We start from the raw sequence: 18,622 nt of genomic DNA on the forward strand, positions 1-18,622 counted from the left end.
GCAGCAAAAAGTGTTTTACCATTTATTTAAAATCCCCACAAATCCCCATCAACACATTTGGCTTCAAAAATCGGTATGATCAGTGCTGTCTATTCCATAAATTGGACTGGTTTGATGATTCCTTCACTTTCCAGCATTCTGATTTCTGCCTCTACTTTTGCCAGTAAAGCAAATGGCACTGGGTGTGCCTTGCAGAATTGTGGGATTGCTTCCTGGTCAACATGCAAGCTAGCCTTGGCTCTTTTGATGGTCCTTAGACATACCTGAGAAAACATCTGGATTTTCAATTAAGACTTCATTCAGGCAGCCATTTTCTAATTGAAAATGTTGAGCCAATCTAGGTGTATCTTTTTCAACCAATTTCACCCATCAAACTTGGGTCTGAGCCATTTACTACAACCAGCTGCTTCTCATAAGAGACGGGAACCAAAGTTGTACCCTTAACCTGTAAATATTCCCCGGTACAGGTTCTCAGTCTAGCCAAGGTTTTGCACAAACTTAAGGGTTGGAGTCCAGAGCAAATTTTGTTTAGTACTGGTTCTACGATCACTGAAACAGCCATGCTGGTATCGATCTCCATTTGAACCAGACTGGTTGATTGGTTCGGATTTGGATGTTGCTAAGCAATTTAACTGTTCCAAACCAGACGAAGGTGGACTTTCCAGGGTGTGCACTCTCCTAGATACCGGCCTAGGAGTTTCCTTACTCCATTTAGTTCCAGTGGGACTCTTTTGCAGTCTCAAGTTCGCATACCGGCCCAGACCCTGAAAAAAAATTTAACTATTTGGTTGAGGCTTGGCTTTGGTTTGGTCTGACCTGGAGTCCCTCTGTTCAGGATACGTTGTGAGTGAAGATTGCCCTTACTCAAGTGGTGTTCCCCAAGCTCAGTCAGTGTGGCGAAGGCGCCCACTTGGAATACCCTGCAACTCATATGCTCCACTTGCCACATTTTCCAATAATAAAGCCAGTTGTAGTGAATGTTTGAAGTCCAGTTGGGCTTCAGCTAGTTGGCACACTTGCATGATTACACCATTAATCACACATACCAAGCAGTCTCTCAGCATCTCATTAAGGATTAAATCAAAGTCACATTCTACTGCCAGTATTCTTAACCTAGTCAAAAATCCATATATGGATTTCCATGGTTCTCGAATTACCGAGTAAAACTGATATCATCTAATTAGAGGAGGCTTGGGGTCATATTATTCCTTAACTTAGTCCATCAACTCTTGAAAGGGTTTATTATCTGGTGCCTTCGGGTCCACAAGCTATTCAGAGAATTACTCATTGCTTTTCATCTGGCCCAATGTCCTTTGCCAAAACTGGGCTCAGTCTTCAATGGCAGGATCAAATGAGTCAAGCTTCCCAATAACGGCATGTTGCCAGAAATACTTACCCCACTTCAAAGACAACTATTACAATTGTATTTCTTCAGGACCATGCTTTTCTCTCATTGCCACTGAAATAACTCCGCAGAGGCCAGTTTCCCATCATCGACTCACCTTTATTTACACTTCAAGAGTCCTTGACATTGATTCAGCTCCCTTAGTGCCACCTCTCAGAGTGAACTGAACCTGTGATACTCCTGTTTATATCTATCAGCCAGGGCTCCCAGATTGGACCAGATTAACAGCCCCCAAATCAGAGAACACATATTCTATGAGCTCCAGCTGGCTGATGGCATTACAATCACTACAGAGACTCCATGCCTTGAAGAAGGAGCCGCAAGAAAGAGAGGTAACTATTTGGCCCTAGTGATCTCCTGAAGGCTTTTTCCCAAAAACAGTGGAGCATTCCCCCTTCTTCATCCTGAACGTAATTTGTCTTAAACATCATCTTGAGGCATTGCTGAAGTCTTCCATCTGTCTCAGGAGCACCCATCTCTCTGCATAGGTCTCCAGAATACTGACTCTCTGATTGGGCTAGTAGGATCAAAAACTCAGCCATCTTATTTATTTGATCAGTTGTTCTTCGGGCAGCGAATTGGAAGGCCGTCCATTACTGAAATAATTCCTTGGCCAATAAGGGTGGGGTCAGGCCTCACATTTAGGCTCAAGGTTGGGATCCTGAGGGCATCATATCATTTAGCCCTCCTTCATAATGAAGTGCTGTACACAGTCATTGATGCAAATTTAATTCAGAAATATATCATAAAGATAGGCATTGACTGAGAAACTATCTATACCAAAGAATAATGAGAAAATGCATGATCGTGTAATTAGGAGGTAAATAACAGAACCTTTTATTTATTAAGTAGTCTCTTGCCATTCCCCATATATTGTCATTTGCATGAAGGAGCAAAAGGACTCACAAGTTAATTTCTAATGGCTGGTATTATTGACTTAACTCTATTCCCTTTCTAATTGCTCAACTACAACTACAGTTGACTCTTAAGAATTCTTTTTGACATTAATTTTATTTGAGTACTGTAGTTCTTCTTTCTGTAGCTCTCCTGCTATGTTATTTCAGCCAATTTCAGTATTAAGATGTAATCTATCACTTCTGTTATTAGTTGTTGTTTTGTACTACCTACAAAGTCAAGCCAAGTTCCAGGTGGACCAGCATACAGAGCCATACTCTTCTCAGCACACTCACATTGACAACTGCAGAAAGCTGGAGCACTCAGTTCCACATAATTTCTTTTTAAATTATCAACAATGCACTTAGCTCCAGCTGTCACAGCTTAAGTCTGTGTGACACCTTAAATGCATACTTCAAGTTTCAATCAGCTCTTTAAAACTTAAAAACAATCAACATTTATTTCATTTACATGCCAAGAAATGGCTGACTATAATTTTTCATCATATTCTGACACTACACTTCAAATAATTGTCCATATTTTCACACTCCTACTTGTCAAAGATTCAGGTTGGACTTGGGCAGCCATCAAGTGCCCCCAAACATTAGGGACAGCATCAGTCTGGCAATATTGGGAATACATATTCTGTTACTCTGGGCAAGCCATGTTGATCCATGCACAAGTCATTTTTCACTGTGAAGAACCATAGGACATTTCTGTATGTTAACTATTGTTGCCAATACCTATTGCAAATGAGCCATAGGCTAAACAATTGAAAAAGTAGTGATTGTTACCTATTTATCAGTATATACTGTCAGCCCTAATGTACTAATTCCCTGTTGTTAACCTTGCTGGAGATAACAGGACTATGTTCTGTGACAAATTGAGGCAGTTGTCTACAACACTGGCAACTAGTATGCCAAGTATCACACGTCTGGCAGCATCTGTGAAGAAAAATCAGAGTTAACGTTTCAAGTCCAGTGTTCCTTCCTCAGAAGATCACCGGACCCGAAACATTAACTCTGATTTTTTCTTTAATGATGCTGTCAAACCTGCTGAGCTTTTTGAACAACTTCTGTCTTTGTTCCTGATTTACAGCATCTGCAGTTCTTTTGGTTTTTATGCCAGGTATCATTGTTGCTGTCCAAGATTATGTGAACAGGACAATTTCCAAAAGAGGCACAATACGGGCTGTCTCAGGAAGGAGAAGTGGTCAATATGGGTCTGCTCAGATATTGGCAGGTAGCCTTGCTGGTCTTCTCACAACATGATCAACTCATTCATGATCACCATGACCCTGGGAGCTTGACTCTTGAGTGCGCCTATCATTCTTACATCCAGCTAAACTCTTACTTAGATCGATGACAAATGTTGACAAGGTCCAATATTATGCCCATTCTGAGCAGTTAGCAGCTGAGGAGAAAAGCTGGTGGGGAGCAACAGCGATGTTTTGGCTATAAATCTGTGTAGAATGAATTGTGGTTTTTAAACCAGCAGCAAACCACAGAAACCATAATAATTATAAAAGCAATAATGCAGAAGAAGTAGTGAAAAATAATCTTCTTAAACCAGGTCAGTCTGATTTTTAAGAATGGACATGTTATTAAACAATATTTGCTTTAAAAAGAAAATCTGCACACCAAGAGTATGCCAATGGGAAAGGGAATTGAATGTGGTACATATTTAAATATATTTACATACATTTAACAGCTATAATGAGGCCTGTGCATACTTGCTTGTTTTAATGCAATACACACAAAAGAGCAAGGAGCAACTCCCTGAGTTTGATATCATGGAATCAGCTTTTAATGATTATGAAAAGGTTTACCATTAGTAATGTAGATTTTTCCAGTGCAGATTTAATTTAGCTTATCATCAAAAGGTAAATGTAAATTATACCACCATACCTTTTCTCTCTATTACAACCGTTTTCTATCTAATTCTATCAACGCAGCAGATAGTTGGTTTTCAATTGCTCCCACAAGCTATCAATGCAAGACATCTGGAACTGAAAGATCAAAGAACAGAATCCAACTGACTCCAGCAATACAAAGGTAAATCCTAGAATGAGGCCTGCTTTTGTGTCGATAATTAGCAAAGAAGACTGGAGCTTCTCTGTACTCCTTAAGTTCCATTAATGTTGCTTTATTATTGTTTTGTAGGTCTGAATAGGAAACCTAGGTAGGGAAGGAATACAACAGCAAGCTGACAAAGAACAGGTAAGACATTTGGCTACAATTGCTGAGATTGACATTAGGTAATGGCACCAAACTGCATTGACAGAGCCAGTGCAGACAAGCTGGGCTGAATTTCCTACTTCCTCACCATAATAGCTCTGTGATTCTGAGTTCAGAAATCCTGGTAAAAATACCATGGTGATGAGGGGGTGTATGAGTTTGAAGTTGTAAAGAGATTTGATGCATTCACATATCTATTGAAGATTGAACAGAGACTCCATCAGTACCATGTTGGTCATTTGCTTGAAAGAGGACATCTAGCAAAGGGAGAGCAGACAAAATCTCCTATAATCCAAATCCTTCCTCCAGCACACAGTGAAAGAGACAAAGAAACTGAAAGTAGCAAAGATCCTGAAAGTTTGCTGGTATTGCCGAATCCAAAACTAATTAGGAAAAATCACTGTCACAGTCATAACCATTAAGTGGAGTTCAAGGTTAAAGTTCAGGCTTGACACATTCAGAGATATTGAGAGAGCAGAGTCAAGCTGATAGAAATGGAAGGACATATCCAGACAGAAAGAGAAAGAGGTCAGATAAGCTAATTGAAAGTGTATACATTGGAAGAATTAGGGCTTTGTAGTGCAGTGAGTAACATCCCTGCCTCTGAGTTAGCAGCTCTGGGTTCAAGTCCCATTCCAGAACTTGATGGAAAAGGAACATGTACTCATGATGTGGCCAGACAGATTTGAGTATCTGCCTGCAATTCAATCCAACACATCAAAATGGCATGTGGTAAGAACAGAAGAGGTTCCTTCCTTCTCAGGAATTTGATGGGATAGACATTGGAGTCTCTACTGTCACTGTCTGGGCTTCATATTACAACATGCATGCTTGCATAGAAATTCAGACTCCCTGGATTAACTGTAACATACTACCAACAGGACGGAAGATTAATATGTTGTTCTTTTAACTATTCCTTGTCAAATGATGATATTTTGTTAAACATACTCTGCTGTGAAGTAAAATCATTTTAGCTTTTGCATGTAAAGTACTCTTGTAATTGTTCTTGAATTTTCTGTCCAAATGCAGGTCACAAATTGCAACCCAGGTCAGTGTAGTGTTAAGTGAAGCAGGATACTGTGCAATGCAGAAAACAGTTCAATGATTTTTGCCATTCTGCAAGACCACCATCTTCTTTCAGCTGCATCACATTCATAGGGCCATCACTCACTCCAACTCTTCCACTGCACATGTTCTCACTAAGACTGATGGAACCTCTCACTAATGCATGCCAAATGTCCACTCAATAATCTTAGCCACCTCAACCTCCCAAACCGCAAACTTGTCCTGCCCTCTGTGCCGCTGTGCTTCCTACTCATTCACTGGGAGCACCTCATTACCTTCATTAACTGTTCTTGCATCAGCTTTCATTACACTCAATGCCTTATTTTGCCTCATTGGATGAAAAACTAGCAGATCCCCCAGGCTGATGTCTCCACGTAACCTGACTGACTTAACAGGAATCTTGAGACTGGTCGCACTTGACGGCAGGGCTGACCATGTTCTAACCTCCGCACTGTAAGGAATTTGATCCCTGGTATCTTCTGGTTGGACCAAGTGTCTAACTGACAGTGGTCAACCATCTGGATTGGAATAGTGCAAGCCCATTGACTCACTGTGACATTAACCTCTGAATGACCATAATTCCCCTTCACCCCAATAATGCTGCTCCCTTTGACGTTCACACATGACCATTTGTTTGAAACACAGGCAGTGTGTTTGCCATGTAAACTCCTAGCACAGTCTGCAGGCGTGAATTTGACCTAGCAGGGTGCCACACAGTGACATGTCTACCCCCTTGACTTTTGTGCTCTTCATCATGAAAAGCTGCCTGCTTCTCCCTCTGCACTGGCCCGCAATGTAAACCACAGAAGACAGCAGCGTCTAACTGGGCAGCTAAGAAAGCAGTGTGATGTAGACAGAGGCTGGCAGCCTCCGAGCAAGTGCTAAGTGAGTGAACACTACTAAAGCAAGCTAAGAACCATAAGATGCATTCTATGCAGGTGGATAATGCATAGGTATCTCTTCCTGCAGTGACCTGACAGAATCATGCATGTCATACATGCTCCTGAGCTCCAGGATAAAGTATTGAAGTGGTGCGTGAGTTAGTGTAGAGCAGGCATGGTGATATGGTGAGGCTGGTGGTGGTTTGTCAAAGGTGACTTGTGTAGGTGATGGGTCGAAAAGGATGGCAGCATGGAGAATGTAGTTTGTTGCTGTGAGGAAGTATTTGTAGGATGGCCAAGACTGGCATTCAGTGACCTGCAGCTGCCAGGTACTCAGCCTGTTACACATATAGAGTTTGCATGATATAGTTTCTTGGGAAAGGTGAGAATGGAAGTGACATGTAATCAAGGTGAGTTGGGACTTTAAATAGATTTAAATGCATGCTCTGATGAAGAGTCATCTCGGCTCAAAATGTTAGCTCGCTCTCTCTGCATGGATGCTGCCTGGCCCGCTGTGATCTCCAGCATCTGTCATTTTCAGTACAGATTCCAGCATCTGCAGTAATTTGCTCCTAAATGCATGCAAGTAAGGTAGATACCACTTAATGGTGAGATTCTAAAGTCACCATTTAAGATTTGATGGGAAAATTGAGAAAAAACCTCAACATTGGAGATTCTGATGTTTTCCTTCTCTCTGTATTTTTCCACCTGAATTGACAATGGTCACCCCACACTAGGTGGGGGAAAATTCCACCCAATGAGTTTTTCTCAGCGCAGTATACGACATAAAGAAAGAGAAAGACAAAATGCCAGGAATGATTCAGATACAAGTTAACAAAAAGATAAACGAACATCAGAAAACTATTTATTTATGTGAATTAGGTGAAACAAAGGATTCTGGTGCAATGAATGGGAAGTCACATCCTAAAGGAGCATTTAAAAGTTATTGAAAATAATGCTTCAACAGATAATAGATCTTAAATTTAAAATTGAACTGTCTAAATAAACTGCAGGAAAAACTATGGGTAACTGCATTATATTACAGTTTCAAGCATGATTAAGATAAATAACTCAGTGCATCACCTGGTTTTCAGTTGTAAATGCTAAGCAAAACAATGTGCAGAGAAACATGCACTTATACATCATTGAAAATATATTGTTTTTTTTCAAGAAGGGATCAGCCTCAGACATATCAAACAGATTTTCAAAATCTCCCAAACATTGAAGTAATTTTTTCCTAGGTCAGTGATCAGGCTGATTTTCTGGAATTGGTGTAAAAATCAATAGGTCTAGTTCACTGTAAACATTCCACTGCCAGCAGATTAAGTCCAGCCTCACATTTTACCCTGCTTTGGTGCATTGCCGTGTGCTCTCTAGTCTAGTTTGTGCCTATTTCTGAGACCTCATGAAAGTTGCAGAAGCTGACAGAAAATAATACTGTTAGATTTGGAAAGCTGGGGAAATCTAAAGAAATGTACTTTTTTTGTTACATAATTTCAGAAATTTAAATAAAGCATCTAAAACGCTTAAAATTTATGCCAAATTTCCAAGACAAGTAAAATTACATTTAGATATGTGATTAATCACAATAAAATGAAACATACCTGCCTAACAACAAAGTTAAAGCAATTATTGGCCATACCACTAATTTTCCCAAATGCTTGGGAAAGTATTCTTTGAAGCACAGGGTGTACACACTAACCTAAGGAAACAGCCTGAATTACTTCGTAAGAATTACTATTGATAACAACAGGCACAATCACAGCGCAAAACCAAAGAAATCACACAAAGTATTTATTCAAGCATTTTTGCATCCATTCATCACCTTCATGCTATGAATTAAAGCAAAAGGTACATTTATTTGTGCCTAATGTAAAACTTTGACCATATTAAAGCCTTACTTTAACTGCATCAGATAGCTCTAAACTTCCAGACACAGAATAGGATGACCTGAGCTTGTCGCAACTTTTCAGGTCCAGGCAACTGACACCAAATATTCAAATTACCACGCCCTGGCAATTTGGCACGCAGTCCTGACAAAACTAAAGCAGTGAGCAGACATTTATCCCAGCGGACTTTCACACTGCAGAACATGCAAAAATCCTAGGATTTGTTATTTACTCTATCATTCTTTCACATCCACAAGTTGTTCCATTCAAATTGTGAGCAGTGTAACAATGAGTGGATAATACTTTCACACTAAATGTAACAGAAAATCTTTACTTCTATCTTAAAATGATGCTGCTGGGCCAAAAATAGTACTATATTTATTTTATATAGTTTGCTTGCACCTCTTATGCCAACATTATTGCTTTTATTTTCAGGAGGCAACATGAAAACAATGCACATTGAATGTTCTGCACTTAAAAGTTTCAACCCCTTCATGCAATTAGCTGTCGGAACTTTGTAATGCAGAGTATACTACTTTCATTTCCTGCATGAATATTTTAGTGTTTTCATGGTGAGATTGTAATTTCTATCATTGAACTTGCTGGTTATTATATTCTAATTAATGTTACCATTGCCAAGAAAATTAAAGAATATTTTCCAATGCCAGGTGACTATCATTGTTTCAAATGCAAAGTTTATAACGTTGTTATGTTTTGGGACAACAATTTCTGGTAAAATAGAGGAATGAAAAGGCAACTCCTATAAATTCTACCCTCCAACAATCTTGGGTGGTTGCTTTTAAAGGTTAAAGGGTGAACGGGAGGCTGACATACGGGAAATATGTGACACCTGGTTTAAAACTTAAAGCAGCTAGCAGCTTGCCTGTTAAACATAAAGAATTACATGAATAATCTAATTAAGAGGTAGCAAGTCAGGGAAGACAGTAAATTGGGGAGATGATGTAATTAAGGAACGAGCTTGTCAAATAAACCTCTGGAATTACATACATTGACTGCTCAAATATTATATAGGAGCAAGAATGTCTTGCTACAGTTATACAGAACTTTGGTGAGGCCACACCTCAAGTAGTTTTGGTTTCCTTATCTGAGGAAGGATGTTCTTACTATGGAGGGAGTATAGCAAAGTTTTATCAGACTGATTCCTCAGATGGCAGGACAAGCATATGAGGAGATGTTGAATTGGTTAGGATTATATTTGCTGGAGTTCAGAAAAATAAGAGGGAGGGAAATCTCGTGTAAACCTATAAACATCTAACAGGACTACACAGGGCAGATGCAAGTAGGTTGTTCCCAATGACAGCAGAGTCCAAAACCACAGGTCACAGTCTAAGCATATGCGGTAAACTATTTAGGACTGAAATGAGGACCAATTTCTTCACCCAGAGTGATGAGCCCGTAGAATTTATATAACGGAAAGCAGTCAAGGCCAAAACGTTGTATGATTTCAATTGGAGTTGTGTAAAGCATTCGGAGCTAAAGGGACAAAAGGATATGGGAGAAAAGTGGGAACAGGTTATTGAGTGATCAGTCATGATCATAATGAATGGCGAACCAGGCTCAAAGAGTAAAATGGCCTACTCCTGCTCCTATTTTCTTTACTGTAGAACCCCAATGATCATTTGAAAAAATTGGACCTCTCCTTGTATTTGAATAAAAATCGTTCATTTTGATCAAGACAGTTACTCTTAAGGCATTACTTGGTATCGGGCGAACACTCATCCTTTTCAAAGGGATCAATGTTGTTCTACTGGGAAGAGATTCAGGTTGTTCACACCTATGGTCAATGGTAAAAGTATCAGTGGCCCTGGGCTGGAATTTGTTCCCCAAATCCCAAAAAGAAAGTAGGAAACTACAGTCAAGTTAGCCTAATGGCTGTCATTGTGAAAATGCTAGAGCCAACTATTAAGGAAGAAATGGGAGGACATTGAGGAAAGTTTAATGCAATAAAACATATTCAACAAGATTTTGTTACAGGGAAATCACGTTTGACAAATTTGCTGGAGTATGTCCAGTTTCTTTTAATTTTGTCAGAGATGGATAGCAGTAAATAGGTTAATGTAATGGCACTTGACATAAATCTGCATTTACCTTCAGATTTGATACCTAATTGTCTAATGCCAAAAGGTGAGTCTCCCACTCTCTTGCCTGTAAACTGTCCACCAAAGGAGGTCATTATAAAACAGAGGGTGAAGAATCCAATTCCAGCCACAAATAACCTAGAATCAAGCAGAGAGCATATCAGATTAAAGTACAAGTTTTGGCTTTATTGTTAGCTACTATATGTGAATACTAGAAATATACTGAGTTCTATGTTGTATAATTGATTGCATGTATACTGTTGTCAATTTACAATTTTACTTTATTCACTTGTACACTTTGACTGTTTGCTTAAAAGTATAACCATACTTCATTCTAACTTAGTAATACATAATTGGATTCAACAGCATGGTGGTACTATGTGACCTGCTGAACAGCATAATGTACTAAGAACTCTAGATGTATTTCTGCTGTCTATGCTCATATACTAAATCTTAAAGATTGACATAATGTATCTGAGGTGGCAACTTATTTCTAATATATTTTAAGAAAACACATTTTATGTTTGATACAAAGCATAAAATGAACAGTACCATTTGTTTAATCAATGTTTGAGCTTAGTTTCATTCTAGACTAACCCTTCATTTAATTGTTGGCTTTCAGGCAGGAGATGAAGTAGGTGAATAATTTAAAACATGAGAGGGATTGTGTAGAAGCACATCCCCAAATTATTTATTCTGACATACGTCTGTTTCAATGCCTACCCTAAAATGGCTCTGATATAACAGTGATCCTATTACTTTTGTCACTGTACCACATGTTGACAATGAAATTAGATCAAGTCCAGCTCCTGAAGAATATGTAGGTATTAAGTATCTGAAGCTGAATGTCATCAAAAGGTACAGGAACATTCTCTTATTTGTATATTTTGTTTCTCAGAAGTACTTTCCCTAAAAGCAATGAATTCCTAACTCTACAATTTTAAATTTCTGGCAGTAATAATTAGGTATACTTCTGCATTTTTTTTCAATATGAAATACACATCTTTTTCTCTACCATTTGGATATTGTTAAACAGGTCATCTTAAATTTCAGATCAACACACAGAAACAGAAATGTCTGTTAAACATTAAAAATAACACTCCAGAGCATCCTTTTTGAATATGTTCCCAAGCTGTCTGCAGTGAATTTGCAATACAAGAATAATCAATTGCTTCATAAAGTTCATCAATTGAAGAAAGCATTCTGGTTTTGCCATACAAATTACTGTAATCAATATCAATGTAATTACGACAAATATTTTAAAATGTACCCTTTCTGAAATTCAGTTTTAATGATTTTGCGAGACTATTAGTTTACATATTTACGTAGCATTTCATACACTGATGTTTTATAGATTTGTATTTTCAATTGTTACTGAACAAACGTCAAGCTCCGTCCCCTCCCCCACCCCTAGCTATATCCTTGAACATGTACTTAACACCATGACCCCGTGGAAGTAGCATACAGAAACCAGATCAATCATACCACGATGTATTCTGAAACACAAGTGGCATCTCATAGTGGGAAGGTGAGTGATTTCAATGTGACTAGCTGTCTCCTGGTGCCCCCACCCTTCAGCCACAACTCCACACCTTACCCTCTATGTTTTAAATGTAACTTTCTATGAATGAAAAACAGAGAATATGGTATTGTCTGCCTCTCGTAGATTCATCTCAAGCTCAATTGCTGCATTGAATAGAAAGCATCATTTGATTTAGAGTGGTCCCAGAGCATTACAAACGTAAATACTGTAAGTGTTGCTAGCATGGAAACCTGTCTTTATACCAAAATGAAAAACATTAACTGAGATTCATAACCATACAATCTAGAACAGCAGCAGTTACAATGAGATTAAAGCGTAAGTTTTGCTTGACACAAACATTGACCACAAGTGTTCCACACAAGTCATATCAATCATCAATGCTAAATTATTTTATATGTGTAATTGAAAAAAAAAACTTGAAGATAAACTTACCTGAAAGGCCTTAAGGTTACAAGAAACCTTCTCACCATTATTTTACCATCTGAATTTGTAGAATTTTTTGAAAGCAAAAACATCTTTCTGTCAGTGAAACATAAATATTATCTAATATAAACTTGTTTAATTTGAAGATATTTAATTAATCAATATTTAACATTGTCCATAGAACCGAATTAGTAGGCATCAGGTGATTTTTTTCAGGTCAGACCAAATAAAATCCATTCACAACTTTTGATTTGCTGATATAAAACAAATCTGCCAGGTTTCCTCTCTCCAGAGTGAGTCCTTATTCAAGCTGAAGTGGTGCTGCTCCTAGGTGTATGGTGACTTTTTCAGGAAGTAGTGATGAATACAAGATGCCGAAGATAATCCAAAATTAACAGTTAAACAAGAGTCAAGGAGACTGCAGGTGAAAAAAGCACAGTAGTTGCTTGAAGGTTTCCTCCTCTCATGATCAGAGCTTGCTGTTATTCACAGCCACATGACTATTGCATTGACACACTTAGGCAGGGCATCCTCATAGTCCCTCGGGTGAGATTCATACTGATTTTTGCTCAACTGCCAGATCTAGTACAAGCAGCCACCAACAACCTCGGCACTCAACCCTTTGGACAAGTGAATAGGGTTGGGGATAAGAGGCTGACTGACAGATCACAATCCAACCAGGATAGCTGGAATGCATCAGCCTCTCTATCATAGCTGCTTTATTTCCTTTACAAAGCATGAGATGTTACATTATCCTGATACAACAACAGTGCTAGAGCATCACCTAGTGTTCTGGGGTTAGTTTGTTCCTACATTAATTACTTTGTATTTTAACTGAATAGGTTCTTACCTAAACAGGTGCTGTGTGTTTTCTACATTACGAGTAGTGCTAAGATTCTGTAAAAGACAAGAAAACAGGAAGCCATAAATGTTCACAGCAGCAATTTTAAGACAAGGAAAAATCTGAAATTGCCATTAATATTAACTTTTATATAATCATAATCTCGTATATAATAATTATACAATCATAAATATCTTCTCATAATAGAAAACAAAGCATTATTTTGAATTTTTTAAGGAATAATCCACCATACATGTATTTCATCTTATTTTGAATCATATATCTTACTCACCCTCATGCTGTCTCAATGGTGATCTGGCTTGAAGTTGGGAAAGAGCAAATGATCCTTCAAATATTTGTTCACACTCCACGATAGCATAATCATGGGTCTGCTGGTATGGTAGACTCGGTATAGCTAGCCTATTGTATTCAGAATTATATTGTCAATTATCAATGATGCTGAAAAAACTGCAGGTGGCAGTAATGTTCAGCCATTGAATTTCTGTGCTGGTGTAAATTTCGTCTTATATAGGCTGAATGAAGAAGCAGAAGCAAACCTTTTTATTTTGGGTCCAATTTTAAAGGCATGCTTTTTGGTAAAATTATCGACCAGTGTGATTTTGCATTTTATTGGTGGCAAAGTTTCAATTTTATTTCTCATTTATGTGAATGTCGCATCAGGACTCATGAAAAGGATGCCAGTGAGTGAAACTTCATAGAATCCCTACAGGGGGGAAGCAGGCTATTCGGCCCAACTAGTCTACACTGGCTCTCCAAAGAGCATCCCATCCAGACTTATCGCCCTAAACTGTCCCTGTAGCCCTGCATTTCCCATGGCTAATCCACCTAATCTACACATTCCTGAACACTATGGGCAATTTAGCATGGCCAATCCACCCAACCTGCACATCTGTAGACTGTGGGAGGAAACCAGAGCAACCGAAGGAAACCCATGCAGACACGGGGAGAATGTGCAAACTCCACACAGATAGTTGTCCAAGGCTGGAATTTAACCCACATCCCTGGCGCTGTGAGCCACCGTGCCACCCTTCTTTGTTTGCTGAGAAGCATTTCAAACTTAGATGCCTAGAATTTTTTTTAAACCAATTAAATCAGTTTGGTTGCAATATCATAATATAATAATATAGGTGGTATGTTCCCAACTCCCCAACGATGTGAACAATGGCAAGACAGTTGAGAAAATATGGCAAGATCAGCAGAAATTAGATCCTCAACATTGAGAAAAAGGAGTCAGATTCTGCAATCAGGTTTTGGACAGCATAAGAAGTATACTAGTGAGCAGCAACAGGTCAGCTTGTATAACAATAATATGCTATCAGACCTAATCTTACCTCATTGAAATGCATTTTCCTGTTCTCCCAAACGCCGAATATAAATTAGACAATGACAATTCCTGACATGAACATTGGAACGGATACCTGGCAACCTCAACTCCCTGCATGCTCCTCCAGGCCACCATCTTGGAATCAGTCATCACCATCTCCGGGCATGTTCCATGGGCATCGACCACCACATGCCCCATTCAAAGAGGTTGGCATCAGTCACGTGCCAGTCTCTTTGCATCAGCATGGCACATATCCAACCCCCTTGCAATGTGGTTCCGCACTCCAAATTTTTACTGTAATGTTGCTTCCAAAGCATAGGGTCAGGCACCCATTTCATGAATTCGACCAGGGAACATCTCTGGGTTCCTTGCTTGCTCTCTTAACCCCCATTCACTCTGCATCTACTTAAAAGCTCACAGCATTATTGCCTTGCCTTGCTTTTTTTTTCACATTGCCAACTCATTCTGAACTTAAAGACTGATGGTTTTTCTGCCTTGCCTTGCCATTTAGTGCAGGCACAAAACCAGGTAGCTTGTCCTAGTTGTAAGAAGTGATCAGTTTAAAAGATAGACATGGTGCTGTACAGCACTGTGTTATGTCAATATCACACCCTTGATATGATTCAGCAGCTTACTAGGCAAACACACTGCGTGCCAAATCACCATATCTGAAAGTCTAACAAGTGTAGACCTCAGTCCATTAAAGGGAGACAACCGTAATTGGAGGTAACCAATATTGCAAGTCAACAAAAGTTGGGGATGTCAATTATGGAGATTGGACGCAGCAGGCTGGGATGCAAATAGTTATGATGGGGGAGAATCTCAATATATAAGAAATGCAGACGATAGTGCATTTGAGAATATGAGTTACTGTGGAAGAAAGGGTTGTCACTTCACCCCAGCTGCAGACACCAGACCTGCATCTAGATGTAGAGGAGTGAAAGGCACAAGACCTTATAAGGGCACATTAATAACACAAATGATATTTATTGTAAATGCATTATCATATTTCTTAATAGAGGCAGATAGCATGGAGACAGACCTTTCAGTCCAACTCATCTGCGCCGATCAGATATCCCAATCTGACCTAATCCCATTTGCCAGCATTTGTCCTATATCCCTCTAAACCCTCCCTATTCATGTACCCATCCAGATGCCTTTTAAATGTTGATTATTTTTCATTATCAGCTGTGTGAGCCAATTGAATTTTAGCAGCAGCTGCAAGAATGAAGGTAGAGAAACTAGCCATCCTTAGCACCACAAGATGTTCAATCTATCTTTAAAAGATAGCTTGTCCTTTCCATAGCTACCATAATTCAGTGAGGGAGTATTGGATGTTGCAAAGGCTTCCATTCATTTGTAGCCTTAACATCTATTGAACAGCTTGAGTCGAAGGATCAAAGCTTTAAGCTGCACTTACAGTTATGATTATACGTGGGATACTGGCCTCAGCAGCGTCAAATCATTTGCAGTCAGTGAAAGATGACTTTGCACAGCTCGATTTCATTGAACGGTTTTCATAAACAATGTCCTGCCTAAATTGATTTGGTCGATGTTGCTGTGCTGTATGATGCTGAAGGTACAGTTCCATCTAAGGAACATCCTCATGTTCTCACTCGGCACAAGGCTGCAGCTTTCATGGATCCCCATTGTCCATCCTATAGCCACAGTACACCCTCCAGTTACCCAAAGCAGAGATTCTGGTTCAAGTGGTATCTGCTATCTGGATGGTACAGTGCCAAAGCCACAGGCATGACCTGCATGGAAGCCTGACATGGAAAAGCCATTCTGTGGGCTTCAATGACCATGACTGGATACACTGGAGAGCACAACATGGCATTCTGATCTCCAGCTTTGGACAGAAATTTCTTTTTCTTGACTTTTTAATACTCATTTTCTAATCTTGCCATATTTTCCCAATTGACTTGTCATTGTCTACATTGTTTGAAGGTAGGAAAGTTTGGCCCTATGATTTACAATGAAATTCATGACTTATTAACCTATTTGGACCAACTGTAGCATTTGCAGTACAATGGTGCAGTGGTATTATCGCACTTTTTAATTTAAAAGTTAAATGTTTTAAGATTCTAAAGTATGGTCAATTTGCAATTGAAATGTTTTCTTCCTCCATCATGCATAAGGAAAAATTCCACCCACAGGACTCCTCCAGTATCAAGTTTCTGACAATAAATGTTTTTGTCATTGCATCTAGGTACGCAGTTAAACAAAGCCTCAAAGGTTATGTTTTCCCACTTACTATCAAGATGCTAAATAGCTTTTGTCTATAAAAGATGCTGTTTTCAGGATACTAAGGAAAGCTGAGAAACATGGAATTACATAGAACATAGAACATAGAACATTACAGCGCAGTACAGGCCCTTCGGCCCTCGATGTTGTGCCGACCTGTGAAACCAATCTGAAGTCCATCTAACTTACACTATTCCATTATCATCCATATGTTTATCCAATGACCATTTAAATGCCCTTAAAATTGGCGAGTCTACACTGTTGCAGGCAGGGGATTCCACGCCCTTACTACTCTCTGAGTAAAGAACCTACCTCTGACATCTGTCCTATATCTATCACCCCTCAATTTAAAGCTGTGGAATTGGAGATAACAAGGTGTAGAGCTGGATGAACACAGCAGGCCAAGCAGCATCAGAGGAGCAGGAAGGCTGACGTTTCAGGCCTGGACTCTTCTTCAGAAATGGGGGAGGGGAAGGGGGTTCTGAAATAAATAGGGAGAGAGGGGGAGGCGGATAGAAGATGGATAGAGGAGAAGATAGGTGGAGAGGAGACAGACAGGTCAAAGAGGCAGGGATGGAGCCAGTAAAGGTGAGTGTAGGTGGGGAGTTAGGGAGGAGATAGGTCAGTCCAGGGAGGACAGACAGGTCAAGGGGGCGGGATGAGGTTAGTAGGTAGGAGATGGGTGTGGGGCTTGAGGTGGGAGGAGGGGATAGGTGGGAGGAAGGACAGGTTAGGGAGGCGGGGACGAACTGGGCTGGTTTTGGGATGCGGTAGGGGGAGGGGAGATTTTGAAGCTTGTGAGGTCCACATTGACACCATTGGGCTGCAGGGTTCCCAAGTGGAATATGAGTTACTGTTCCTGCAACCTTCAGGTGGCATCGTTGTGGCACTGCAGGAGGCCCCGGATTGACATGTCATCCAAGGAATGGGAGGGGGAGTTGAAATGGTTCACGACTGGGAGGTGCAGTTGTTTAGTGCGAACCGAGCATAGGTGTTCTGCAAAGCAGTCCCCAAGCCTCTGCTTGGTTTCCATTCTCCAGCATTCTGCAGTTCCTACTATCTCTGAAACATGGAATTGGAGTAGTTTTCCTATTTACAAAATAGTTTTTCAGCAAAACACAGAGTAAACTATTACGTTACCTTTGTAAAGCACCTTTAATGAAATAATAACATTTGAAGGCACTGCATGCGAGTGTGATTAAACATAATTTGACACTGTCACAAATAGATACTAGGATAGGTAATCAAAAAGTTTTGCCAATGATATAGTATTAGGGAGCAACCTGAAACAGAAGAATGTAATGAAGCACTAGGGAACACTAAAGTTTAAGCCACTGAAGATATGCCCAAAAATGATGGAGCAAAGAAAATTTGGATTGCAGAATGGTCCACAATTAGAGGAGCTCAGAGAGCTTAATGTGGAATGTTTAGAGATACGGAGGGCTGAGGCTCCAAAATACTGGAAATGGGATTTTAAATTTGAGACATTAGCAGATTAAGATCAATCAGCAAGCAGCTGGGTAGAGAGCAAGCAGGACTTCATATGGTAAGAGCAGTAATGTTTTTGATGAACTTAGTGGATATAATGTGGGAGGTTGGCAAGAAGACTGTTAGAATAGAATCAGAGATATCTGCTCCCAGGATGAGGCATTCCACTCCCGTACATCTCAGTTGTCCTCGTTTTTCAAGGACCGTAACTTCCCCTCCTCGGTGGTCGAGAACGCCCTCAACCGTGTCTCCCACATCTCCCGCA

At 39.7% G+C, this 18,622-nt stretch overlaps 1 protein-coding gene across 1 annotated transcript in view; it reads right to left on the bottom strand.

Annotated features, from left to right (window-relative positions):
* The window catches only part of LOC109911752 (alpha-1,6-mannosylglycoprotein 6-beta-N-acetylglucosaminyltransferase B), an 828,291-nt gene extending 815,763 nt beyond the window's left edge, over window positions 1–12,528 (bottom strand). The window contains 2 exon segments of the mRNA XM_048610932.1: window positions 10,481–10,608; window positions 12,446–12,528. Of these exon segments, the coding sequence (XP_048466889.1) occupies window positions 10,481–10,608; window positions 12,446–12,528 (211 nt within the window).
* Between the last annotated feature and the right edge of the window lie 6,094 nt (window positions 12,529–18,622).

Source organism: Rhincodon typus, chromosome 23 (genome assembly GCF_021869965.1).
Source record: "Rhincodon typus isolate 14 chromosome 23, sRhiTyp1.1, whole genome shotgun sequence".
In the NCBI taxonomy this organism is placed as follows: Eukaryota; Metazoa; Chordata; class Chondrichthyes; order Orectolobiformes; family Rhincodontidae; genus Rhincodon; species Rhincodon typus.